Below are 26,766 nucleotides of genomic sequence, written 5' to 3' on the forward strand. Positions count from 1 at the left end.
GGAGGCACTTTCTGCAGGAGCAGCCATCCTTCCTGCATTGCACTCTTTCTAGGAAAACTATTGGAGTCCACAGGCCCCCGGTGGACAGTGACTGGCCTCGATGTGCTCTGAGATTTTTGCTGAGTGGCTCTAGGCTCAGCACTGGCAACAAACCAGAGTCTGTATTAAACTGGTGACCACAACTCTTCCCACTCTAGTGACTCCCTGAGACCTTGTCTCACTTAACTCATGTACCACATGAAGTTTTATCAGTAGCTGAACTTTAAAGGAGTTTGGTAGGTGGCAGCAGGCCTCCAGGTGTCCCGGCTTTTTGCCAAGTTACCCCAGGCCCGGTACTGGTGGCAGCATCCTCGGTTTGCAGCATGGCCTCTCCCACGCACCTCCTGGTTCAACATAGGCAATGAACAACTATGGATCATTTTGTAGCTCCTACCAGGTAGCCCCCAACAGTCACAGGCAGTGGATGACATGGGCCTGCACCGGAGCTACTTCGAGAGGACATGTGCATACATATGTCCATTACAGTATTGTTTATAATGTCCAAGATGAGGAGACAGCCTGGGTGTCCGTTGATGGAAGAATCAATAAAGAGGGAGTGATATATATATATATATATATATATATATATATATATATATATATATATATATATAATGGAATATTGCTCAGCAGTGGAAGGGAATGGCTTCTTGCCATCTGCCATGGCATGGATGGACCTGGAGGGTTATTATGGTGATGTGAGTGTCAGATAGAGAAAAACAGATGCAATATGTTTTTGCTTATATATGGACTCTAAGAACAAAATAAACAAACAAAACAGAAACAAACACAGATACAGAAAGCATTTTGATGGTTACCAGATGGGGAGGGGGTTGGGGGTGTGGGTAAAAGAAGGGGAAGTGATTAAGAAGTACAAATTGTTTGTGACAAATTAGTCATGGGGATGTAAAGTAAAGCTTAGGGAATTTGGTCAATGATATAGTAATTATGGATAGTGCTAGGTGGGTACTAGACTAGTCAGGGGGATCACTTCTTAAATTATATAAATGTCTAACCACTATGCTGTACACCTGAAATTAATATAAAATAATATTGAATGTCAACTGTAATTGATAAATTTAAAAAGGGAGAGGAAGGGGAATAAGAGGTCCAAATTTCCAGGTATAAAACAAATAAGTCATGGGGATGTAATGGACAGCATGGGGAATATAGTCAATAATATCGTGATAGCGTGGTACAGTGTCAGATGCTTGCTGTACTTATTATGGTGATCACTTCTTTAGGTGTGTAAATATTGAATAACTTGTGTATCCCTGAAACTAGTATAATATTGTATGTTAGCTATATTTTTAATAAAAGTCTTTAAAAAACAACAAAAACCCTTTCTAAAATAAGCACATGGTGCTACAGAAACTGTGCAGTGGGGGTGGGGGTGGGGTCCTGAGCTCATGTTAGCCAGGCAAAAAAAAAAAAAAAAAAAGTGTCTGTGCATCAAGGGTGACAGGTTGGAGTAAGAGGTGGGGTGAAGGTTATAAGAAGATAGAGCATGTGTAAATAGCCAAGGGGGTAAAACAAACCACATACCACATTCTGAGAAGCACAAATTCCAAGAACTGCAAGGAGTTTGGTGTGGAACGTAGACTGAGATATGAGGTTGGTGAGATAAGCAGAGGCCAGCTCGTGAACACCCATGTGCCAGGTTAGGACAGTGGACCTAATGCTGAGAGCAGAGGGAAGCCAATGGAGGTGACCATCAGATCACGGAGAGTGAAATCATCAACTTTGCACACAGGATGACAATCCCAGAGAGCATCCAAGCGCTAACCGTGGCATGCCAGCAAATTGTAACCCTGAACTCTTACCCCAAGGATTACAAGGGAGTGTGGTGTGCTCAGTCCACTGTCCCCCACCGCCCAGGAATTTCCCTCACCTGCCTTGGGGATGAGTACCTCACTCATCCAACTTGCAGACATTTTGTAAATACACAGCTCTTTCAAGAACATTTCCTCAGATCTCCCCATTCCCCACCTCTCCCCACCAGCTCCCAAAACTCTGCCATAACTGTGCCTGATGTAAGGAAGGAGCTGTGAGCAGAAGCTTGAAAACAAAAGTAACCTGGGCCAAGGGCCAGGGGCCTATTTTTAGAACTTTTCCTCATCGCCTGTTTATCTTTCAGACTCAGCCTAATGTCTTCCAGGCGAGTGTTAACGTTCCTTAGCAGACTTGAGGACCAATGGTGATAATCATTTGGACAGTGTGTTCTCATAATTTCCCTAAAGTGCCCTCACTGGCATTTGACTCCCCCAAAGCAACTTCATGTAGGATTTATTCAAGGCTCTCCCGGCCACTTCTACTGGCTGTGGAATCTGGGCAGGTCACAAATAGAAGACAATAGGCTATGGATTTCATAACCCGTTAAGTGTGGCCAAGGTGCTGCTGGTGCTGCCCTCCTGGCCTCCGCTCCCTCTTGCCTAAAATAGGGGTCTCACAATTGTGTAAACAAGCTTTGGAAACTAGAGCGCCCTCTACAGATAAAAGCATTTAAGTCATCATTTTCCTTTGTGCCCCGTTACTTAGGGAGAAAGGCAACAATGCATTCATTTATCATAAAATTTGGTGAGTTATTTTAATCTATTCAGGCTGCAAAAGAGAAAAGGGACGGGGTCGTATCTCGATTTTTATTTCCTTCCAGGGACAAAAGAGGTAGCCCCAGGAATCCGCGGCTTGTAAAACGCGCCGCGGAAAAGGCACAGTTGACTAGCTGTGACTTAACCCCTTCCATTCCGCCGGCCTGGACTGGCTTTTAAGGACGTCCTCCTCAACTCCCTGTCGACTCGCCCCAGTTTATTCCAGTGGCCAGATCTCATCTCTCCCGTTCACCCTTCAATTCTACTGTACCCTCTGGAGTTCCTGGGGGTGTCAATGGGCAGACTTCCGCGGCGGACCCTGGGCCCGGCCTCTCTAACTCGTACAGTCCTCCTTAAGGAGCTTCTGCGGCAGAGAGTAGAGGCGGGTGTTTTGTTCTTATAAGGAGGAAAAGTTTCAGTGACATCCAGGAAATGAGTAACTCCGACGCTCTTTAGAGCCCGGCTGATGGAGGCCAGAAGGCGGGAGCCTGCCTGGGTATCGCCGCCCCCGACCCTCTAATTGCCCCGCAATACGCTGCACCTCATCCGCTGCCAAACTGTGGGCCCAGGCCCTGGGGACCCGCGAGTGCAGCCTGGGCCCACGCGGTCCTCCCCACAACGGGGAGCGGGAACGAAGGCTACAAGTAAGTTTGGGTCAGCAGCCGCGAGGCTCTGCGTCCTCCTCGTGGGTTAGAACAGGGGCGCGATGGAGACGGGTGACGAGGCGGAGCTGCGCCCCGGGTGGCGTCTTGGGGTGGGGACGCCAAGGACTGCACGGGGAACGCGGGCGCCTGCTCGGCCCCCCATACTGGGACTGACTGGAGACCCGGGTACAGCATTCGTGCCAAGACGGGGCGCATTGTGGTCTGGGGTTCATGCTTCCTACTTGCGCCGCACGAGGTCCCGCGCTCCACTCTCCGCTCCAGCCCCAGCCGCGGGCAGCTCCTCCTCCTGGCGCCCGAAGCAGGATCATGTCTTTGTTCCTACTGCCCCGACGATCCTTACTTTTGACCATCTGAGCCGAGTGCTAGGGCAAAAAGACAGCCCCCCTCCCCGCCCCGACCCCCGCCGCCAGTTCTTCAGCCTCTCCTTTCCCGCCTTTCTTCCCCTCCTGGAAGGAGGGAGCAGGAGTGGAACTTGCTTATTCTGTTTAAGGTAGTGAAGCTATGAGGTTGCTGGGGCGGGATAAAGACCCCACCGCTTCCTCTTTCGGGACTGTTAGTGGAGGAGATCCCACGCTGTGCAGAACTTTCTCTAGGGGCTGCAAATAGTCTCTGCCACCTGACCCTTAACTCATCTCAATCCCTTGCCAGTGCCTCCGCCTTTCTAACTGCTGGCTGAAGTGACTCAGAAGCCCCACCACCGGGCTTCCCATCCAGAACGCTCCTTCTCTTCAAAAAAAAAAAAAAAAAAAAAATGCTCCTGCCCAGGAAGGGAAAATATTTTACTGAACCTCTTAGGAACCTCACTTTGCCTTTTGCCCCTCCGCCTAATGTGAGATGCCCTCCCCCATCCTCCACCCCCTTCAAAAGTAGAAGAGCAGCAGATACAGACAGATCGTGGCCCCTGGTCTTTTGGATCTAAATCAGTTTTGGAGTTGTATTCTGTTTTCTTGTTCCTCTTTTGGATTTGACCCAGGGCCCTTCCCTTTTACTAACCAGTTCTACCTTGGAGAGGCTGAGGCTGCCAGGTAAAGCTCCAGGCCCAGCAGTCACAGGCCCAGGTTAGCCGGGAAACTTACAAGGCACAGCTAGGTAGAATTGCTGCCATCCACCTCTTTATCGACAGGTTGTGTGCTTTTGAGTCTTCCTTCCAACCTACCTGCATAAGTGGCTTCCATTGTTTGCGAATTCCATGTCTGCTGCTGCTCCAGGCTTTTCTGCCCTCCTGTTTCCCACTTGTGGGGAATCATGAAGTGGTTATACCAACGCTGCTCTCCCTGGGTGGATTGAAAGGCTTTTGTTCAAGTGCCATCGTCTAACGCCGTAATTGTCAAAGATGCAGCAATTTCAAGCTTTTGGGGGCAAGAATCTGAACTTTTAACCCGACGCCATCATCCCAGAACCTGTCACCTTACCAGGAATAGTCTCTCGACTCTTCGCCCATGAGGGAAACAAAGAAGGGTATGTGGGTGACCTTTATATCTGAGGGCACGTTTAGGGAGGAACTTCTGGATAGAGGATTCTGGCAAAATTGCCCACCAGAGAAGGTATTGTCTGGGAGGAACCTGGTTTTGTAGTTTTCCCTCTTGGATCCTTTGGGGTCAAGAAAGAGAAAGAATGTGGGGGAGTCTGTCTGATGGAGAAGGTACACATCTGGACAGGAGGCAGTGAGGAACACCTCAGGCATGGAGCCCGGGAGCAGTAGAGCCGGGCTGTGGGAGGCCAGGAGCACCGTTCTCAATGCCGCTTCTTGTGAGGGACACCACTGCCAAATGGGGATGTGTCCAAGGAGAGGGGGGGGATGGCACGGAGGGCCTGGAAAGTGAGCTGGTGAGGGCGCAGGGAATGAACCGGCACTATTTCCTCTAAGGATGCGAGTCCTCCAGCCTCAGGGCTGTGGCCTTTAGGAATCTCAAGCATTGTCAGGAGAAGAGAAGACTTGCTCTGTCCCGCCTCAGAGACTCACTGGTGAGAAGCAGGGAGATTGATCTTACTCAGAAGTAAGAAGGAACCTGTCAACAATCAGAGATATTGCGCTGCCTCTTCAACTCAGCTGAGACAGGTGGCCATCAGCAATTACGAAAAAGAGGGTCCCTTCGGAGTGTAAGATTCTGGGACTCTGTGTGTTTGGGTCTGCGAGTCCCCCAGTGGGCATGAGGTGGTAGGGCAGCCTGTGGGGCTTTTGAGGAAGACCTTAACCAAGAAGTGTCCTGGTGAGGGCAAGTGCTCCAAGTGAGCTGAGAAGCAGGACCTTCTGTATGGCTGAGACCAGTCCATCTGGACCCCCCTCTAATCCAGTCTTGATGGGAAAGAGGACATCGCCGTGAGAATGCCAAAAGCTGATGAGAATAACCTCCAGGGCTGCTACTAGCCTGTTTCATCCTTTGCGTGAATTAAAATAAGGTGTCCCTCTAAAGAAGAAAATGGCAATTTCGTGCCATTTAGAAAAAAGGGGTCTCATGTGGGTGGACACAGCCAAGGCACATAGCCGGACAATCAGAGTGTGTGAGCTGGATCCATCTTCAACACCCCCACCCAGGTGTTTTTGAGCAGTACACCACCTGTACAACCATACACAGCAGCCCTGAGAAGCAACAATTATTGAGAACCTAACATGTGCCAGGCTTTTTTTTTTTTAAACTACTTTGCCTGTGTTAACTCATTTAATCTTCATGGCAGCACTATGATGTAGGTATTGTTATCCCCGTTTTATAGATGAGGAAACTAAGGCACAATGTAGTAAAGTGCTCAGGAGCCTGGAAGTTGAGTCCCAATCACTGAACGTTCCCAGAGCAAGAAGCAGGTTAAGCTTAAAAAGCTAGTTTGCTTGGGAGCCCTCAAGGGAAAGAGGGAAAAGCAGTTGCCTTTTTCTTTCTTTGTCAAAGGAAGAAAGACCTGCTCCCAGCTCAGACAGAGGAAAGATGGAAAACCCATCTGGCAGCAGAAAGGCATGGAAAGAAAGAGGCAGGCCCCGCCTCGAAGGCTGATGGGAGGCCTGGCCCAAGCATCAGATGACTTTCCTTCTCCATAGCTGGGCGGTGTGAGGTAGCAAATCCAGTTTGGGACCTGGCATGAGGGTGATGAGTAAGTGCCACCTGGGTGTGGTGCAGAGGGAAAGGCCACAGCTACACAGGGCCCCTGATCTAGGTAGAAATCTCCCTCAGGAATGGGACAAAGTGGGGAGTGTCTGAACATGCTGTCCTGATACTTCCCCCCCCCCTCCAAATTCCCCATCCTGTCCAAGTCCCGTTCACCTGCAAACACCCTTCCCAAGCTCATTCAGGAAGCCTTTCCCAAAACTCTTACTTCACAGCTCCATCTTTACGATTACTTATTTTCCACCAAGAAACCTGGTCCCTAATCTGAATAGCTGCTAGGGGAAGTGGCAGGGCCAGGACTGGCCACTTACTACAACCCCTGTGTGAACATGGAGCAGTCCTAAGGCAGTGCTGGCTTTGGCCGCCTCAGCCACCTGGCCTGCCCAGCTAGCCTCTTTGGATTTAAAGGGCTTTCCCTGGTCTCTGTCCAGGCCCCCTCATGGCCTATCTTCAGTAAGCTGCAGTCTCCAGGTGCTCCAGAGCCAGTGACATGTGACCCACATGGGCTTTAAAGGAGGGCAGACTTGGGTTGAATCCTGGCTCTACTGCTCAGTCGTTGGGTGTTCTTTGTATTTGGGTAAGTGCCTTGACTTTTCCAAGCCTCAGTTTTTGTCATCAGTAAAATGGCAATAACCCTTCATAGCGCCTGTGTGGAAAATTCTGGGCACAGTGACTGGCACAGACCAGCAGTCTGGCTAGTACTAGCTCTTAAAGACCATAGAGGGCAACTGAGAATCTGCATCCTTTGCCAGATTGGGACCCTAGCTTCCCCTTGAGTGCCACTGCTCCCTCCTCTGAGGTCTGGGCAAAGGACAAGTTCGCAGCGACCATTCCAGATGGTGAGAAGGAGCTCATCGGTGCCCTTGCCTGTGGTTTGTGAGAGCTGAGGACAAGGCTACTCATCCTGCCCTATCAGCTGACTCTGCGAGAGGGAAAGTCGGGTTTGCGGCATGGCCTGTCACCGGCATCCAGTGGGGAGAGAAGTGTGAGAAGGGTTTCTGGGAGAGGAAGGGGGTCATTCGGGAGTGCCCAAGAGGTCCATAGGATCCTCCTCACCAGTTGGGGCGTGTGATGTTTTCCCACAGAAAGCACATCCCCCTCTGTTGATATGGCCCACCCCATGACATCAGCAGAATAGAAGCACCTTGCAGGTGACATCACTGTTGCCCAAGGCAACACCTCCACCTTAAGGTAGACAGGGAAGAACAAGAACCAGACCAACTGTAAGACACAGGTTGAAGGGAGGGAGCGCAGAAGAGGTAACATCCACAGAGGATTGTTTCTCAGAGGATGGGCAAGGGGAAGAGGGAGCCAGTTGGGGGGGCGTCTTCTGGCCTTGGGTTTGGCCCAAGGGAGTAGAGCACAGTGCTGACAGCTCAGTCTAGTTTTGTTCTCTGTACTGCGACTAGGATGGGAGCAAAGAGCATGACTCCTTACAGCAGCTTCTGGCAGCTTCCATGGCTGTGGGCCCCCCTTCTACAGCCTGAATCTGTGAAGGGAGAGAGGAAGAGTAGGCTGGAGCAGGGATGAGGAAATCAGAAATGTGGCTTCCCTCTTCATTACCCTCACCCCCCCAAAAAAGCAAGAAACAAGGATGCCTGTGTCCTTACTCCTTTGGGGGGTGACTAAGAGAGAAGCTTCATTCACTGACTGTGAGTCTTTATTGTGCACCTGCGATAGGCCAGGTGCTATGCTAGGGAGTCAGGGGCCACATGGAGCTTTGTGATCAAATGCACACAGCGGAGGAATGTCTGGAATCCATTGCCCCAGGAGTCAGTGCCAGCTGGAAAGTAGAAGAAAGGTCTCACTGGTCACCTCTCCCCCAGCTCTAGCATTCCCTGTGGGATTCCCCATGGTTCACAATGGTTCAGTGAAACCTGTGAAATCTTCCTCCCAGTGGTTCATGCAGGAATTCGCAGGTGTCTGAGACATACCTGAGACTGGGAGTGGTATTCGAGGACAGCTACTGGTGTCTTCTGTGTTCTGCCAACGTCAAAGCCTGGCGACAGCCCTGTTTATAAGGCTGAACTCAATTGGCGATTCTGATGCTCTTAACTTGGTGACCTGTGGCTTCAGCTGAGTCTCGTAAGCTGATGTGTTCTGTTCTCCTTAAGATAGAAATTCCTAAGCAAGGACTGTCCACTGCCAACACAAGTGAAAGATGCAGGAAATGAAGAACTCCTTGCCCTGAAGAAAGGTGAAAAGTAGATGACACGGTAGCTTTCCCTCTAAAGAGGGTTCAAAACAGGAATCTCCTTGTCTTTCAACTTGAAGGTATCTGATTGAAGTCTTTGCGTTGTGCAACTGGCCATAACTTCAGACAGTCTAACATACGTGTATCTTCCCTGACATCCATCCAGCATATCGGTGGCTAAAGTCATTGCCCTAATTTTTGTATGAATGTAGCTTCTTCAGGGTTATAAATGAAAGTGAGAGTATCGTTGCCAGAGAATATTATTTGCAAACTGTGCTTCTATTTACAAATCTGGTCCTCAAATCAGTTGTCATGCCCTTCTGTTCATAAAACTAGAATAGCCTTTAAAAAAAAAATAATGGTTTCATTCATTGAGCACCTACCCTGAGCAAAGCCCCATTTTAGAGGCTTTGCATATATTTATTTCTCTTCCTCAAAACAGCCTGGTTTTACAGGTGAAGAAACAGGCTCAGAGAGGCCAAGCAACTTGCCCAGAGTTGCAGAGCTGAAAATAGCAGAGGCAGGACTCAAACCCGCATCTGTGCCTCCCAGAGGCTTAGACTCTTTCTGCCACTGCTGGCCTCTGCTGGACATCCTGGCCCAGTGAATGTGAAGGCAGCATACAGAATCCCACAAAATCTAAGTGTCAAAGGTGAGAAGATAACAGGCAGACCACCAACTCCAGGTTCCCTCCTGCTGTGACGCGCTCTGTGCTACTAGCTGATGGAGCTCAGTTTCCCCGTCTGTTAAATGGGGACAGCAGCAGCCAGTATCAGATAATATTCAGAGCCCTTTGAGATCCTCAGATGCCAGTCCCACAATTTTCAAATGACTCACTTACGCGTGAGTAACGCAACGCAGTGGGACACTTGCTGCTGCGGAGGAGGAGGGGCTCAGCTTTGAAGCTATCCTGGGCTGCTCTGTTCTCCCTCCAGGTCATCCCTGGATGCAGGAGAGTCTCTCACCAGCCTGGATCAAACCAGAGGGAGGGCGTTGTCATAATTCTGGCCCTGCTTGTTGGTGCAAAACCACGTGCTCATAACAAACTGTTCTCCTGGGAGCACGTTTCAATAAATAGCCTTCTTAGTAGCAGACAGGGGACCCGCCTGAAGTTCCTGAAAGGGTCCTTTGTTTGCTGAGACTTTGTCCCGGAGTCGCAAGGGAGGCTGGACCACAGTGTACCTGGGCTGCAGGGGCTGGAGGGGAAGAGAGGGGGGGATTCCTGGCACCCCTGTCTGCTGCCCCAGAATGCCCCCAGGGCATCCATGCCACTTCCTCCCTGTTGCCTCGCCCCAAAACACACTGCCCAATGTCAGAAGAGCCTTCACTCCCTTTCCTAATCCACTGCAGAGAAGGCTTCTCGGTCCTTTTGGCAGAAAAAGCATCTCATCCCAGATTCCACCCCCAGAATCTCTTCATTGAGTCTAACTCCCTGTTTCATGCCCAAATTTCACCTAAATTGTCACCTCCCTTTCCCTAAACAGTACAGGGGAAGAAGCCCACAGGTGCATGTCTAATGTTTCACAGAAACCAGGTCAATGAGCAGCATCATGGGAAGACTGAAGACTTAGAAGTCAGACAATTCTGGGTTCGAATCCTGGCTCTGAGACACTGAGTGAGTGGCCTCACTTCTCTGTGCCTTAGTTTCCTTATCTATAAAATGGGGATAGCGCCTCCTTCAAAGGTTTAGAGACATGAAGCATTTTGCACGATGCCTAAATCCCAATAAGTGTGGTACATTGGTTGCTATTTGCTAAACTCTCCCACGGGTAAGAGGGCCGTGCGGCTTGTCAGGTTTTCTCCAGAAAGGGAGACTTGCTCGTCACTCTGCCTAGGGTTGCTTCTCTGTTCCTTCTTTTACCTAAATTGCATCAAACCCTGAAATTCTCCATTTACCTTCCATTTCTGTAAGACATCTGAGCACGGAGGTGGGTGTCAGGGGTTGAGGCAGCTGGGGGTCAGATAAGCTGATGTCGGGGTTCATTCCTGGGCTATTTTCTTGGTAAATGGTGGTGGTGAGTCAGCCGGCAGTTGGATGAACGCTGTCCAGACCTAAAGTGGCTGCGGTCTGTCTCTAGGGCTGCGTCTGGAAGGGTTTTTGCGCATACTTCCCAAGGCACTTTGCTTTTCTGACCACAGGGTGCCTCCCAGGAAAAAAGCTTAGAAGTTACTTCATCCAGGACTTGCTGCTCTATTCCCATTTCAGATTCCTACTTCTGGGAGTAAATGCAGTAAGGTTCTTTCCTAGTCCTGACTCCATTCACTGATTCATCCAGAAAGCATTCATGGAGCGCCTGTACCTATACTGCTGGGCATCAGAGACCAGCACTGGCCTGTCCTTTGAGGAGCTCAGGAGTGGGGGAGCTGTCAGTTGATGCTGCCCAACTGGAGGGCAGAGCTGAGCTTCCCAGGTGCCAAGCTGCCTGCTCTCCCTCTGTGGCAGCCCCTGGGGCCTTTAGAAGAGAACAAGGAGGTGGGGGAGACAACTTAGCCATGTCCCCACACTTCTGGCATTGCTGCAGGGATGCTGGTCACCCTCTTCTTCCCAGAGGAGTCCCTAAGATGCACCCACCAGGATTTAACAAATCAAAAGGGAGATCTGGCCTTATCATCAATACCAATGCCAGCGGCAGTGTCCTTGACAGGGTACTACTGTGTGACTTTCATGCCCTAAATAGGTATTATTGTCACAGCAAGTAGGAGAGCCAGGATTCAGACCCAGGCCTTCCGATTCCAGAGTGTGCCCCCTTAGCTGCTGTAGCTAAATCTCTAGCAAGTGTTAAGCTCTTCTGAGCTGAAGAGCTGTGGGCTGTATTTTTCTGGGTGGCCTTGGGGCAAGAATATGTCCTGGTGAACTTGGTGGTATCTGTGGCTGCTTGCTGCCCACCCCCCACCACTGTATACCTGTCACTAGTTCAAGGACACCTACTATGTGCCCAGTGCTGCCTCCAGCAGAAGCCAGGGCAGATAGAACACAGGCATCACTCAACATCCCTCCATCCCTGTGGCTGGAAAACGATGTAGTTGTAGTAGGTTGTTGTTTTGTGTAATTCACAGGCAGTGTGACTCTAGAGTCATAGGTGGTTCTGGGGGTCATATTGCTAACTGTTCCTGGCCTTCTGGTCTAGGCCACCTGCTTTCCCAGGAGGAGGAGAACGGCTTTGTTCTGACTGGTGTGGCCCTGGTGTGGGAGGGTAGGCAGATGCCCAGCTCTTGCTCAGCCCAGGTCCCAGCCAAGAGGCCGACCACAAGCTCTTAAGTTTTTTACAACTGGCTTGGCCTTCCCCTTGCCTTTGTGTCTCTTGCTGTTTTCCCGTTTATTAAGATGAAAGGGGTTTTAGATCTTTGCAGGCACAGAGCGTGAGTGTGTGTGAGTGTATGTGTGTGTGTGTATATGTGTGTGCGTGCAGGAGGCCCATACTGCTTCCTTTCCTCCCCACCTCTCTCTCTCTCTCTCTCTCTCTCTCTCTCTCTCTCTCTCTCTCTCTCCCTCTCTCCCCAGCCCAGCTGGGGCCCAGGCATTGTGTCAGGTACCGCCCAAGCCACAGGGGACCAGGGTGGGAGAACAGCCCAAGAGTTCACTGTGTGGGGGCCAGAATCTCTCCTAGCCAGGACGTGAGTAAGAGGTGGTGTGGTGGGGAGGGTGGGTAGGGGAACTGGCTTTTCTGTGGCCATGGAAAAACCCTGGGGAACCGTCATCTCCATGCTGAGAAGCCAGGTTGTCTTTCTGAGCTGGTCTCTCTTTGTTTCCATCCAGGGATAACAAGGAAGGTCACTGCTTGACACCAGCAGTCTGTTTAATTCCATCCATCCCCAGCTTATCTGTGAGAGGGGGCAGAGGGTGTCCAAGGGAGGGCTTCGTGTTCCCTTTGTTGTCATTTGTATTTATCCTCTGGTTCCTGCTACACCCCTTCAAGTCTCCTTCCTCCCCATCAAGCCAGTATGTTTGCTGTTGTCTGGACCCTGCTTTCTGTCACTGCAGCCTGCCCTCCCTGCCCCACAGTGAAGTGTGCTGGCCCCGAGCATTCGCTGCTCTGCTTTAGGCTGGGGGTGCAGAGAACACAGGGTGGAGGGAGAGACAGAGGACAAGTCTGGGGTGCCCTGGCATGGCTGCCTGAGGTGGGTGTTACTGTTCCCTCCTCCAACGTGCAGACGCTCTTGTGGGTGAGATGGGGCCCACAGACAGAGGGAAATTGTGAGAAATACAAGCTGAAGCCAAGCCAACGTCTGACAGCAATGAGGGCTGCTTCACCACGGGAAATGGTTAGCACGGTGTTCTATTGTTAGCACGCCCATGTGATTTCAGGTCTAGAAATCTGAGGAGGGAATTCCAGGGGTCAAGGGAGGCCCCTCTGTGCACTCTCTCTGCAGGAAATGCATCCTTCCTAGGAATGGAAGGCGCTGAAACGGGCTTCCTATTGAAAGTGGGTGTGTCCAGCACGCAAGGTGAGCACGCTGGTGGGTCCCCAGGATCGCGTGTCCTTAGTGCTATGAGCAGGCAGCCTTGCATTTGGTCTCTGCCAGGCACTCTGGGGGATGGCAACACAAACATTGCCTGGCCCTGCCAAAGGAAGGCAGTGGGCTGAGACCAGAACTCAGCAGCTCACTGATGAAAGGGTTTTCCCTGGGGTCACTGGGAAAACGGTGGGGGTCTGGAGCTGCAGGCCTGGTATGGGTCCAGCTGCTCTGCTCTCTTCCTACTTGTGTGGCCTTGAGCAATTGCTTCACCTCACAGCGCCTTGGGCTCCTGCCTGGCAGATGGGGCTGCTGCCCAGGTGAGAGAGCTAACTCAGGATGAGTCCCCATCTACACAAGGCACTTGCCTGCACTCAGAGGGGCTTCACAAATATTCCCTCTCGCTCCCCTTGTTGTCTCCCTTTCAAGAAAGAAAGATTTGTCTCTGAGGTGGAGGTGGAGAGGGGTCAGGAAGGCTCTTGGAAGCTGCTTCTGAGATGGGCTTGCTGTGAGGACGGTAGGGAAGGGTTTCGGCTGCAGACGGGAGGTGTGGACACGGTGCAGGGGATGGTGGGGAAGTGTAGGGGGTGGTCAGGGACAGTGGATAATCTGAAGTGGCAGGGGCAGGCCCGAAGAGAACCGAGGCAGGCTGGGGCCAGGCCATCAATGTCAGGTTTAAAACTCAGTCCTATGTGGCATGGAAACAGGAACGCTCTGAAGTGAAGAAGGGAGATCTCTAGCGCCAGGGAGGCTCCCTGGGCTGGCGCAGAGGGACTGATTCCAAAGGTCCATGCAGGCCAGGCTGGGAAACCCCATCAGTGTGGACTCCCCAGGCTTTGGTGCAGAGCAGATGCTAAGGCAGAGGTGGCTGGGAGAGTGGAGGTGCCAAGCAGAACTGGGAAGGCCACTTGGGGGCCTGGGTGGGGAGAGTGCATTGTCCTTGAGATGCGTTAGTTCCTGGAGCTGCCGTAACGAAATACCACAAAATGGGTGTCTTAAAACAACACAGATGTTTTCCCTCAGAGTTCTGGAGGCCAAAGGTGTGAAATCAAGGCACCTGCAGGGCCACACTCCCTTCAGTGCTCCAAGGAAGAATCCTTCCTTGCCTCGTCCAGCTTCTGGTGGCTCCAGGCCTTCCTGGGCTGTGGCACCATCGCTTCCACCTCTGCCTCCATCTTCCATCGCCTTCTCCTCTTGGTCCGTTTTCTCCTTTTCTGTCTTTTTATAAGGACACTTATCACCGGATTTAGGGCCCACCCGGGTAATCCAGAACGATCTCAGCTCAAGATCCTTGATTTAATGACACTTACAAAGACCCTTCTTCCAAAGTCACGTTCACAAGGTCTGAGCATTAGCACATAGACTTATGTCTTTGAAGACCACCATTCAGCCCCATCAGTGACTCTTGGATTTGAGGTGACCTGAGAAGAAAGGGGGATGTGGGCCCAGACTCAGGGCTGGCAGGGAGCCCCTGACCTGCCGACGTCCTTGTCATCCCTTGGCCTCTTCCCCCTCCACGACCCAGCCCAGTCAGTCTGTCTGTCTGTCTATCCCAAGATGCTGTGATTTTCCATGATGTCCTGTGGGTCAGGGCATCTGCTGTGAGGAGTCAGGCAGCCATGTCCTTCCTGGGAGATTGATGGCTTCCCTGCCTTCTGTGTCCTCTGGGACAGGAAGGATGTGGGCTCTCCCACCCACTTTGGCAGAGTCCAGGCCACTGTCCTTCCTGTGCCTGAACTGGCTGGCCACATGACCTCAGTCCAGAGGATGGGATTGGCATCCTGGTAACTTTTTGGAAACGCTTGCCTCTTCTCAGAGTGGCCCTTGAGGAAACGTAATGCTTTGGCAGGTATGACCAAGCACCTTCTGTGAGTCTGGCCAGTGTGGCCACAGGCTGTCACAGCAGAGCTCACCTTGTGAGAAGGCTGCTCCCCTCGCAGTGGCTACTTTCCCACGGGCTCATCACTAGGTCAAACCTCATCTGGGCATGGGGACGGGGGGTCTCTTCTCTCTGCTTTTATTCTGTCCTGCTCCCGTACCCTCACCAGGGCCCAGTCTTGACCCTTGGGTCCTCCTGAGCCTGGGTCCCTGCTCAGTCTGTCTGCGATCTTCCCTGGGTTAGGAAGGGGCAGTGGAACTCTGGGGACTGTAGACCTTAGTCTGTAACACCGAGTGCTCCCAGTGCATACCCATTAAGCTATAGGGTCTCTTTCTCTTTTCTTCAAGTCCCTGGGGAGGCCGTGGGGAAAGCATTTGTATAAGCCCTGAGCAACAGGTCTGGCTCGTAGTCAGCCCTCATAAATGCTCGCTGTGATTATTCTGAGGATGGCTTCTGGGACCAACTGGGAGACACTGGACGGAACTCAGTGACCAGTAGGGTGGCAGGTCTGAGGAAGTTGAGCCTTGTTGGACAGACTAAGGGCCTGCCCAGTGGGAGAGATGGAAGGTGGTGGGGAGAGTGGGGGGTGCTGGGCGTTGGGGAGAAGATTTGCAAAGATGCTGAGAAGAGGAGGTGCTAGGGGCCCAGAACTGCATCCTTTCTACCCACTTTCTCAATTTTTTTTTTGTTGGGCCTCTTCCTTCCTCTTTCCTTACTTCCTTTTTCGGCCTGCTCCTGAGGTCTGCCAGGACCCAACCCCCACCTCCAATACTGCTCAGCCCCCATCTCGCCCCCTACAATTCCCCTCCCACATCTCTATTTGGGGTACAAGTGAAAAGAGATGGCAGCCCGAGATGCCCCATGGTGGCTCTGTGGCCTTGCTCCTGGGACGTGGGCCAGCTCTGCAAGGCTCCCTGTTCTGGAAGAGTGGGAGCCAGTCATGTTGAGCAGCAGTGTGTTCAGAGGTGCTCTTATCAAACCATCTGTGCTGAGTCTGTCTGTCCTCTGGTCCTGAGTTAGGCGAAGATGAAGGCATTTGTGGAGACTTGTCACTCCCACAGCCAACCATCACCTCCCAAATTCATAATAACTCACCTCCTACTGACATTGGGCACCTGCAGTGTGCCCCGCACTGAGCCTGCTGCCCTGGCTGTGGACGTTGCTAGAACTGTAGGTAGGAGGGCAGGGACCAACTGGTAGGTGAACTGACACAAGTAAAGGGCAGGATGGTGACTTGACATGATGGAGTTCAGAAAAGGGCAGGGCAGGCTCCGTGGAGGAGGGGCCCCTGAGCTGGCCTCGAAGGATAGCGCCACTGGACTCAGTGGGGAGACTGGTCTTACCCCAGTGTGGGCCATGGGCTCTGCTAGAGAGAAGCGTGGAATCAAGCATGAGGCAGACACGGGACCACGGGAGGAGAGCTTCCCCAGGGCTTCAGACAGGCTGCTCTTGGGGCCGGAACTCCAAAGCAGGATTCAGGGTCAAGCTTGTGCTCTGTATTCAACCAATCCTTTCTCACCGTCCTTTTTCTCCAAGGCCTGGGAAGCTTGGGGGACAGCTGACCTGGATGATTTTGGTGGTCACCACTGGCAGTGGTGCCATGGATGTGCCACTGGGCAGTAGGAGGAGGCAGGACTCACTCATCCCCTATGGGGATGGAGGGAGAGAGTCAGTGCAGACAGGGAATCTTAGAAGCCACCCCGAACTCCCTGACCATCAGTCTCTTCCTAAGGTAGGGATGTGGCAACTACCTAACTGATGTTCTGAAAATTAAATAACAAAACACATGCAGGTACTTAGCTTCCTAAATGTGGGCTGTGAAGGAAAATATGACGTGCACTACTCCTCTCCTGTCTATGCGGGAATCTCTGTGACCCTGTGAGGTCCACAGGGTGATGGCCAGCCTGCCTGGACCACCTCTACCTCCACTACACCCCACCCTCCCAGTCACATGCATCTCCTCTTTAGGCCTCGGTTTCATCATCTGTAAAATTGGCATAGATTAGTATAACTCTAAATTCTGATGCTCTTAAATTTGTGGCTTTATTGCTCCCGAACAACTGTACCTCCTTAGCTGGGACTGCAAAATTTCAGCACAGGCCAGGCAGGCAGGCACACAGTAGGGGTTCAGCCCAAACTTATGGAGAGCTTGGGTTGCCCTTGGCCCCTTCTTTCTGGGAGGACCCAGAACCTAAGTAGTGATAAAGGGACCCTTTGGGGCAAAAAGCCCTCCTATGCCATCAGCCCACCTCCCTTACTCCGTTCTACGGAATAAGGAAGCACATGAGCTGCTGCTGTGGGTTCAGAGGATGGTGCAGCGACCCGGCTGCTTTTGCTGTTGTAATTAGCAGAGCTAATTACCTCTGACTGGCTGGGCGTGGGGCAAAGCCTTGGGGAACTCCAGGAGCTGGATTGTGGGGATACTGAGGAGCCCCACCCTCCTCCTTGGAGGCCTGCCTGCTTTGGGCAGGAGTGAACTCTGACTTGAGAGGGCATTAAAACCACTGGGGGGCTCAGGAACACACAGATGCTGGGCTGCAGCCCTGGAATTTCTCATCAGCAGGTCTGAAAGTACACCTGAAAATTTGCATTTCTAACAAGTTCCCAAGTGAATCTGGGGCTGCTGTGCTGGGAACCACATTGGAGAGCCACTGTCCCAGGGAGACTGCTGGGCTGCTGAGGAAGGGGTCTTAGGCACCCCTGCTGCTGAGGCTACAGTCAGCCTTCCTTGGGTGGGGGACGGCAGGGGATGGGGTAGAAGGCGTATTGATGCTCATGTCATGGGGTTGGACACAGGCTTCCACTGCTCCGGTTTGTTACAGAAATCCTGTCTGGAAGAGGTGGGAAGGTGGAGGTGGAGCCAGGGTTGCTCAGCATAGCTCCCCAGGAGGTGGGCACAGGAACAGTCTATAAAGCAGGAATGAAACGCTCTCCCTCAATCTGTTTCTAGCCTGTTGCTCACACACAGTTTATGCCCCACAGCTCATTCTGTCCTGTGACGTACTTGGTGGCTGGCTGCTTCCCCACGTGGGTTGTAGTGCTCTTACTGCTGAGGATCAGGCCACGTTCATCGTTGTGGGCCCCACAGCACCCGGCGTGTTCCTTGAGTGCAGAAGGTGCTTGTACACATACTAGCACCGTGGAAAGAACTTGGGCTTTGCCTGTAGAGGCAGACAGAATAAGTTAAATCTTGACCCAACTGTGCCTTTTCTAGTTGTGTGGCTAGAAAATAACCTTGTCTCTTGGGCTTTGATGAACTCATCTGTGAAATAGGGATAACCCACCGCTTAGGTTACAGGGGTCACTGTGTACAGTGCCCAGCACACCTACTGAGGGCTGATGAATGGAAGTGTGTCGCTGTTAGACAACTCATAGTGGCATGCACTGGTTAGGCTTGGTGGAGGTGCTGTAGGGCTCTGGGGATACACAGGAATGAGGGGCCCCAGGGGAAGGAGGGGCCATCTTGGATTTCTCCCCTAGGATCTGGCCAGGCTCTGAGTAAGGGTCTGAGTAAATCGTCATCGGTTCTGGCCGACCACTGCAGTCCTCCGCCCCAGCCCCTGCTGCCCCGTGACCCTGGCCCTTTGCCAGGCTAAGTTTAGCTGTGACCTGCATGGGCTGCCATGCTCTGTGGGCAGGGGCGGGGGTGGAGAGGAACTCAGCAGGTTTCCTGCCGACTTCCTGACAATCAGATAGATACAACCCTCAGAATGACCCAGGTTTATTTTCAAAGCCAAACCCACCAGCTGGATATCTCAGACTACATGTGTGGGGCAGCCTCATAGAGGTGAGAGCTTTGGGCCAAGGAGGAGGTAGAATCCTTGAAATTGGAGGGGCGGGGGGCTTTGGGGAGAAGTGTGTGTGTGTAGTTTTGTGGTTTTGTAAGAGGCTCCAGGCTACCTGTCCTGTCCCCATGGTCTCCAAAAGTCTTCACTGCCCAGATTCCCTCCCTTCGTTCTGACCCTGGGCCCCCAGGGCAGTGTTCCCTGTAACTTGGTTTGGGGAGGGGAGGTAGCGGAGACTTCAAACTCAGCCTCATCTAGTGGGCACGAAGCAGCCACAGCCTGGCCTGTTCCCCATCCCGTAGGTGGCCGTAGGCAGAGCCAGCCTGTGCAGAGGTAAACAAGTAGCAAAATGACTGCTGGGATCCCATCTGATCCCTGGGAGGGAGTTGATTTTTTAAGTGAGAAGTGAGTCAGAGGGCACGCCACCTCCAGGAGGATCCAGGGCTCAGAAAGCTTCTCCCCTTTGCTGGGGGGCAGGGTGGACAGAATGGGGTGCCAATCAACAGCAGTGCTGGGGAGCATAGCTGCTTTCAAAGCACTTTTGAGCGTGTGTCCCTCCACGCCCCAGGGACTTGGGTAGGGCTGCTGTGCTTGGCAGGTGAAAACAGGCCACTGGAGGCCTAGGGGAAGGAGCTGGTATTGTAAGGTGCCTACTCTTTGCCAGGCACTGTGCTAAGCACCTCAGATGGATTATCTCACTTATTAACCCAATCTCCCTATGAAACAGGGCCTGTTCTTAGCTCCATTTCAGAGGTAAGGCAGTGGAGCTGCAGAGACGCCAAGTGACTCACCCAAGACCTCTCAGCAAGGAGCAGAGTCTAGGTTGAAGCCCAGGCCTGCCTGCAGCCCAGGCTCCTTCCACTATTTCCCTTGGATTCCTGTCGAGTCTTGTTTGTAACTCTACTCTACTCAGTGTTACTGTAGGCTGCCTGCATGCCTGCATCCTGTCAGAGTTCCTTGTAGGGTCATCTGTATGGCCCCCTGCATCTGGAACCCCTGCAGGCAGGTTCATCTGCTATTCCCGTCCCATCACAGCTATCCTTTTATAAGAAAACTGGCTCAGAGGCAAGCATTTTGCTAAGTGTTTTATATGCGTTTCTCTCATCAAGCTTTACAATAGAGGTATTATCCCATTTTATAGATGAGGAGACTGAGGTTCTGAGAAGTTGAGTGATTTGTCTAAGGTCAAATACCTCATAGGAGCACATGCTGGGTGCTAACCCAGCCAGTCTGTCTCCTCCGGAGTCCATCCTATGACCCTCTCGTACACAGAGGGCAACCAACTCCAGTTGGTCTGGAGTTTTGAACTTTGCTGCTCTAGTACTAGGAGGCCTTTATAGCCCTTCATCCTCCAGCATGCATGAGGATGGACTCAGGGAGCCCTGTGGAAGCCATCGGGTAGAGGAGGACTTCCCAGTTGTAGGGCTTGGCTGTGGCACCACTCCCCAGTTGGTGGCATCCTATCTTGAGTTGGCATGGAAACTAACCTCCTGAGTTGAGAGTTGCCAAGGGCTATTACTGTGACTTGTTAGGGCCTGCTGTGCCCAAAGGTGGCTGCCTATGGTACAGAGGCCCTAAAGGGCCTCAAACCCCTAAATTATCTCCTAACTGGCTGCTGCCTGATATTCTGCTATTAGTACTCCTTTATCTTAAAACTCTGATCCATGTTAATCAGCCAGCCTCATGGCTGGGGCTTGGACCACCCTAGCAAAACTTTCCATTGATGTTTCTCTAATATAGAAGCCAGGGCTGACCTGTTTCTGCAGTTACCTAACAAGCTGCTCCTTGCCTTGGGGAAGAAAACCTGGCTAGCTGCCCCCTTACTTTTTTATCACCCCATCCCCTTCCAGTCTGACTTACTCCACTTTCTCCTGTCATCACTTCCTCAAGTGGAAACATGTAAGTGCTTTTCAGAGTTCACCTCTGAGGCCTGACCGTGTCTGCCCACTGAATTCTACTCCCATTGGACCTCCCTCCCCACCAACCCATTTGGTACCTGCTGACACATACAGCTGTGTATAGGGTGGAGTTACATCTAGGCAGCAGGTTTTGCCCAAGTAGAGGAACTCAGGTCATCTACAATGTGGCACTGCCAGGTAGAACCTGCAAAGGTGCCCTTACCTGGTGACAGATACCTGCTTGTTGACACCATTAGGGTAAGAACCACAGTAAGTGGTCTTCAGGGTGCAAATTCAAGATCAGGGAATGGGCTCAGGCAACACGAAGAAGCTCCTATCAGCATGTGTTGGCATGGGGGGGGGGAGGGAGGAGGCCTCTGTATTCTCTTTGTTGTCCAACAACTGATTTCATTTGGTCATTTGCTCTTCTGGCTGAAGTCTCTGGCAGGAAGGGCACAGGGCAAGGGTGGAAAAGGCCCATTGTTACTTCCTTAAGGTTCCTGCCAGAGAAAAGAGAGGGGATAATGTAAGGCTTACACTGTAAGACAAAGCTTCTCAGGCTTTAATATGGATGGTATTAAAATGCAGATTCTGGGGTGGGGTGACATTCTGCTTGTGTAACAAACTCACAGGAGATAGTGCAGCTGCTCAATCTGAACAGCAATGATTATAAGGGGTTAGTCCTTCCCCCAAAAGTCACTGGATACCTGAAAATCCATTTATCCTGGAGGAATGGAGTGTCTCCTTTCACAAGTAAGAAGTTGGATCCAAGTTCAGATGACTGGTGAGAGGAAAGCCAGTGACTCAGTCACTCTGGTTGTCTCTAAGATTATCCTGGGGGAAGACCCAGGAGAAGGGCAGGAGATCAGTGTCTGAATTTGGGGTGGGTCTTCCAGATCAGGACGGGTTTACAATGAAGGAAGATAAGGGCTCAAAACTGCCTCAGAAACAGTTGCTGTTCAAGGAAACCATGCCATGCGCCGTTCACTGTGCTGGGTATGCAGTGTGCATGGGTCACCGCATCCATCAGTATGACGACCCTGTGGGTACCATGGCTTTCCTCTTGTGCAGTAAGGAAACGGGGGCTCAGAGAGGTGAGTCAACATGTCTAACAGCTACTCAGTGATGGCTGGCTTGGGAACCCAGCCCTCTTATTCTTAACCACTCGGCTTTACTGCACTGAGGAAAGACATATTTGCCAGGAAGCATTCACTGCGGGGGAGAAGGGAATGTCTTAATTCGGGACTATTTTGGTTTCAAATGGTGGAAAAACAAACTGACTTCATCACAAGGGGAAATGTATTGATTTACAGGAGTCCAGAAGTCAGCTTCAGGACTCCAAGGGGTCTACTTTCCTATTTGTTGGCATCTTTCTCAGGCACACTCTTGGCTTTGAGGTAGCTAGAGAGCCAACAGCACATGTAATCCTATTCCCATTGGTCCCAACAAATCCTACCTCTGTCTCCCATTGGCCCAAATGGAGTTACATGCTCATCCCTGAACCAATCATTGTGGCCAGTGGGAAAGGGGGGGCGGAACTAGTCCTAGGTTATATGCTCACCCCTGGAGCTGGGAGTGGGTTTATTCCCATCCAAGCCATAAGGATTGAGAGTAGGAAAGGTTTGGTTCCCAGGGAAAGTGGGGTGCTTGCTACCAGAAAGAGGAACGTCTGGGCAGACAGAAACAGAGGTCCGGGGTTGTTCAGCCAGGATTGCTGGTGTGGGACGTTGGGGTTCTTGTTCCCCAGGCTAGTCTTGAAGCACATGAGGAGATGGTGGGTTGGGTGCAGGGACATCCATCAGCTCTGCAGGTTAGGGGTTGTGGGAGGGTCCAGGGAAGATGTGATGTTGAAGGAAGCTTGGTGTGACTGTCGGTTTCTCTCTGTTCCCAGGAGAGCTCCAGCCATGGCACTGGGGCTCTTCCGGGTGTGTCTGGTGGTGGTGACAGCCATCATCAACCACCCACTGCTGTTCCCACGGGAGAACGCCACGGTCCCCGAGAACGAGGAGGAGATCATCCGCAAGATGCAGGCGCATCAGGAGAAGCTGCAGCTGGAGCAGCTACGCCTGGAAGAGGAAGTGGCACAGCTGGCGGCCGAGAAGGAGGCCCTGGAGCGGGTGGCAGAGGAGGGCCAGCAGCAGAATGAGAACCGCACGGCCTGGGACCTGTGGAGCACTCTCTGCATGATCCTCTTCCTGGTGATCGAGGTGTGGCGGCAGGACCACCAGGACGGGCCATCGCCCGAGTGCCTCGGCGGTGACGAGGACGAGCTGCCTGGCCTGGCGGGCTCCCCGCTCCGAGGCCTCACCCTGCCCGACAAGGCCACGCTGGACCACTTTTATGAGCGCTGCATCCGGGGGGCTACAGCCGACGCGGCCCGCACCCGTGAGTTCGTGGAAGGCTTCGTGGATGACTTGTTGGAAGCCCTGAGGAGCCTCTGCAACCGGGACACAGACATGGAGGTGGAGGACTTCATTGGCGTGGGCAGCATGTACGAGAACTGGCAGGTGGACAAGCCCCTGCTGTGCCACCTCTTTGTGCCCTTCATACCTCCTGAGCCCTACCACTTCCACCCAGAGCTCTGGTGCTCCGGCCGCTCAGTGCCCTTGGATCGCCAGGGCTATGGCCAAATCAAGGTGGTCCGGGCTGACGAGGATACGCTGGGCTGTATCTGCGGCAAGACCAAACTCGGGGAAGACATGCTGTGTCTCCTCCACGGCAAGAACAACCTGCTGCGGCCCGGCAGCGAGGTGGAAGACCCCCTGTGTGCCAAAGGTTCCCCATACCTGAACACAATGCAGGTCATGAAGTGGTTCCAGACAGCCCTCACCAGAGCCTGGCACCGCATCGCCCACAAGTATGAGTTCGAGCTGGCCTTTGGCCAGCTGGACACCCCAGGGTCCCTCAAGATCAAGTTCCGCTCGGGGAAGTTCATGCCCTTCAACCTGATTCCTGTGATTCAGTGTGATGACTTGGACCTGTATTTTGTCTCCCACCTTCCCAGGGAGCCCCCTGGGGGGACCCCGGTGTCCAGCACTGACTGGCTCCTGTCCTTCGCTGTCTACGAGCGACACTTCCTCAGGACCACATCAAAGACACTGCCCGAGGGTGCCTGCCACCTCAGCTGCTTGCAGATTGCTTCCTTCTTGCTCTCCAAGCAGAGCCGCCTGACCGGCCCCAGTGGGCTGAGCAATTACCACCTGAAGACGGCCCTGCTGCATCTCCTGCTCGCCCGGCGGGCAGCGGACTGGAAGGCCGAGCTCCTTGAAGCTCGTCTGCATGAGCTGCTCTGCTTCCTGGAGAAGAGCCTGCTCGAGAAGAAGCTCCATCACTTCTTCATCGGCAATCGCAAGGTTCCTGAGACTGTGGGACTCCCTGAGGCCGTGCGAAGGGCCGAGCCTCTCAACCTCTTCCGGCCCTTCGTCCTGCAGCGAAGCCTCTACCGGAAGACAATGGACTCCTTCTATGAGATGCTCAAGAATGCCCCAGCGCTCATTAGCGAGTACTCCCTACATATCCCCACAGACCATGCCAGCCTGCCCCAAAAAGCTGTTGTCTCGTAGAGCAGCCAGGACCTCGAGGGCCAAGACACAGGACATCCCACCTGTGTACACCCCTGGGGGCATCTGCAGGCCCTATCCTAGGAAGATGGCAGGCTTTGTTGGGAGCCCCGGCGCAGCCTGCCAGGAAAGCCAGGCCCTATCATGTGGAGGAAACAGAATATCAAGCCAGAAGCTAGTTTGCTTTCATGCTATTGGGGCCTGCTGGTGAAGCTATTATCTGGGTTTGGGGGCTGATCCTTTGCAGCTTGCTTTTGGATCGTCACGAATGGCCAAGATGATGATGGAACACTCTGTAGACACACTGAGTTAGAGAGAACGCAACAACAATTTGGGTGTAATTCTTTTTGCATCCTAGGTCCAGTCTTTACTTGAATATCAACAGGAATGCTGATCAACAGGAATGCTGACAGGGATCCATGTTAAGACCCTCACCTCTATTTCCAGTAACACTTGACCCCAGGCATGTGCAACCAAAGCACTAATAGGGACAGGTGTGGGAATCCGCAACCTTCCATCCACAGCCTGCACAACAGGGGTCCCACTGTGGCTGCCATTTTTTATATTATTTGGAGAAAAGATCTAGTAGAGATTCAAGGCCCCAAGTGGCTAGTCTCTGTTGCATAGAGGTGGGTACTTAGGGCAGAGAGGTTTAAGTTGACCACTGTTTCAGCTGCACATGTCATTCAAGGTGCATACCCTTCTCCCTGCCCCTCCCCCAGCATATCACTGTGGGTGCCACATACCATGCCAGGTCCAAGCTCAGTGGCCTCTCACCCCTCTCTATTCTCTCCACAGCTGATCTCTCTGACCAGTAGTGTGGTACAGGAGGGCAGACGCTGAAGGCCGAAGCTGATAAAGAGAGGCACAGGGTAGGGTGAAGGACAGCCTGGCATCCAGGGTGCTGGGAGTTTGGCTTGCAATCTGGCCTCTGATACCCAGTTCAGAGGAAGCTGCAGAGCTGAGAGGTGAGGGATGCTGTAGCCCTGAGTCCTCAAGGTCCCAATCCTAGAGCCGGGCAGGCCTGGCAACAAGAGCTGCCATGGAAACCCAGCTCCCATCTGCAGGCCCTCAAACCCCCTCTGCTGTTCACTCCAGCAGGGCTCCCTCACTGCCCAGAACCCCTTTCTGGGTGGTTCTTGGGCTGTATGGATGACCAAGACCCAAAGAGCCTGACAGAGGTTCAGCTGACTGGGAACACACAGGAACAGCACTGCGGGCATAGCCCCAGGCTTCAGAGGCCACCTTGGCACTATTGGGAGCTGCGGTGACTTGGCAAGCACCAGAGCCTGCAGTTGGAGCTGGCCTCTGTCTCCGAGCGCGGTTTAGGAGGGTTGGGAAACCATTCCCCCCCTTGTGGCTTCACTGGTCCTTTGGGATTTCTTTTTTTGGCATTGCCTCAGTAACCATTGCAGAGGGTCAAAGCAGCAGCAACAATGAATGTGCCTTCACGAGCACCTGGGGTCGCCTTGCAGGGTGTAAGCTGGCCATGCCTCCCAGACAGCATTTCCAGTTCCATGGAGGTGTCAGGCTCACCATGAACTGAAGAAAAGATCCTGTCCCTACCCCTGGAGTGCTGTCAGCTAGCCTCAGAGTGCTTAAGAAGATGGACAGTTTTCCTGGCAGGCTCTATTCAGGGTGGGAGGCTCAGCTGTGATGGGGCACTGACGTCTGTAGAAAGCCTTCCATGTGAGCTGGACGTAGACGGAACAGCACTTGGGTCTCCCCCTTTCACCCCCCAGTCTGCCAGGATGCATTTCCAAAATTGGGGTGAATTTTCTTATTTATTATCGCCTCTTCATCCTATCTCATTGTGCTTAAAAGAGATCCCAGCAACCAAGAACCAGCCTCCAGAAGCCAAGACCAAGCCTGACTCTCCTTCAGCTTCCCCTTTGCTTCCAGAAGAAAATTCATTGAAAAAAATACCTTCTGGCTTCGTGTTTATACAGGGGCCAGAACTCAGTGGGAAAATGGAGATATTTTATGCACCCAAACTGCTTATGGAGCAGAAAGTAGCAGGGCTCTTGGTGTTTCATGCTGCTTTATTTATATTAAAGGAAGAATTCTTGCAAGGAGTAGTAACTGGTCACGTGCTTGTTTTTAACTTCAGGAAATCGGTGAGGTTCCTGAGGGAGGTAAATTTCCTATTGACGATCAGAAGCTTTCGCTCCTTTTTATCCTTATGCTTTCAGGAAACTTAGAGTTCCAGAAAGGTCCTCTGACAGCCAGCTCTAGGGTGGAGTCCAGCACCTTGTTTGATAGAGTTTGGTGTGTGCCAAAAAATGTGGGAGCTGGAAGTAATGTGAAGCTTTTGGTTTTCTAGAAAAAAAGCCTGTCTTTTAAATGGAAGTGTTTTAGTCCTTCAGGGCACTTAGGCCTTTCCACTATGGACAACCAGCCGTCTTTCTCCGAGGTACCTCTTTTCCTTCCCAAGGTCGCGTGGCTTTTACCCAGCATCTGCTCACTTGGTGTGCAGAACGTTCTAGGACTGCATTGTGCTGAGCCTCTTGACAAGGCTGAAATGAGTAGTGTGGCCCAAGGCCAAGAGGTTGGTTAGGTTGGGAAGGGTCTTGCATCCTCAAAAGCCCCAGCCCCTTTCTGCCTTGCT

General features: G+C 52.3%; 1 protein-coding gene across 3 annotated transcripts; it reads left to right on the forward strand.

Moving 5' to 3' along the window:
• Window positions 1-2,776: 2,776 nt before the first annotated feature.
• ITPRIP (inositol 1,4,5-trisphosphate receptor interacting protein) lies at window positions 2,777-26,233 on the forward strand. Of its 3 annotated transcripts, none has more exons than XM_019725082.3 (2): window positions 2,777-3,271; window positions 22,490-26,233. In XM_019725082.3, exon 2 carries the CDS (start codon window positions 22,503-22,505, stop codon window positions 24,159-24,161), a length of 1,659 nt encoding a protein of 552 aa, XP_019580641.2. In that variant the 5' UTR covers window positions 2,777-3,271; window positions 22,490-22,502; the 3' UTR covers window positions 24,162-26,233. The 3 variants fall into 3 exon arrangements, with proteins under 3 accessions (XP_019580641.2, XP_088647990.1, XP_019580643.2); XM_088791864.1 differs by lacking the exon at window positions 2,777-3,271 and adding an exon at window positions 12,174-12,196; XM_019725084.3 differs by lacking the exon at window positions 2,777-3,271 and adding an exon at window positions 17,714-18,702.
• Window positions 26,234-26,766: the final 533 nt, after the last annotated feature.

The sequence above is a fragment of the Rhinolophus sinicus genome, chromosome 15 (genome assembly GCF_057876585.1).
Source record: "Rhinolophus sinicus isolate RSI-liver-muscle chromosome 15, RSI-T2T, whole genome shotgun sequence".
NCBI classification, from domain to species: domain Eukaryota; kingdom Metazoa; phylum Chordata; class Mammalia; order Chiroptera; family Rhinolophidae; genus Rhinolophus; species Rhinolophus sinicus.

Bases quoted from the DNA above. Each gene is read 5' to 3' on its own strand.
- ITPRIP (XM_019725082.3), top strand. From the start codon at position 22,503: ATGGCACTGGGGCTCTTCCGGGTGTGTCTGGTGGTGGTGACAGCCATC.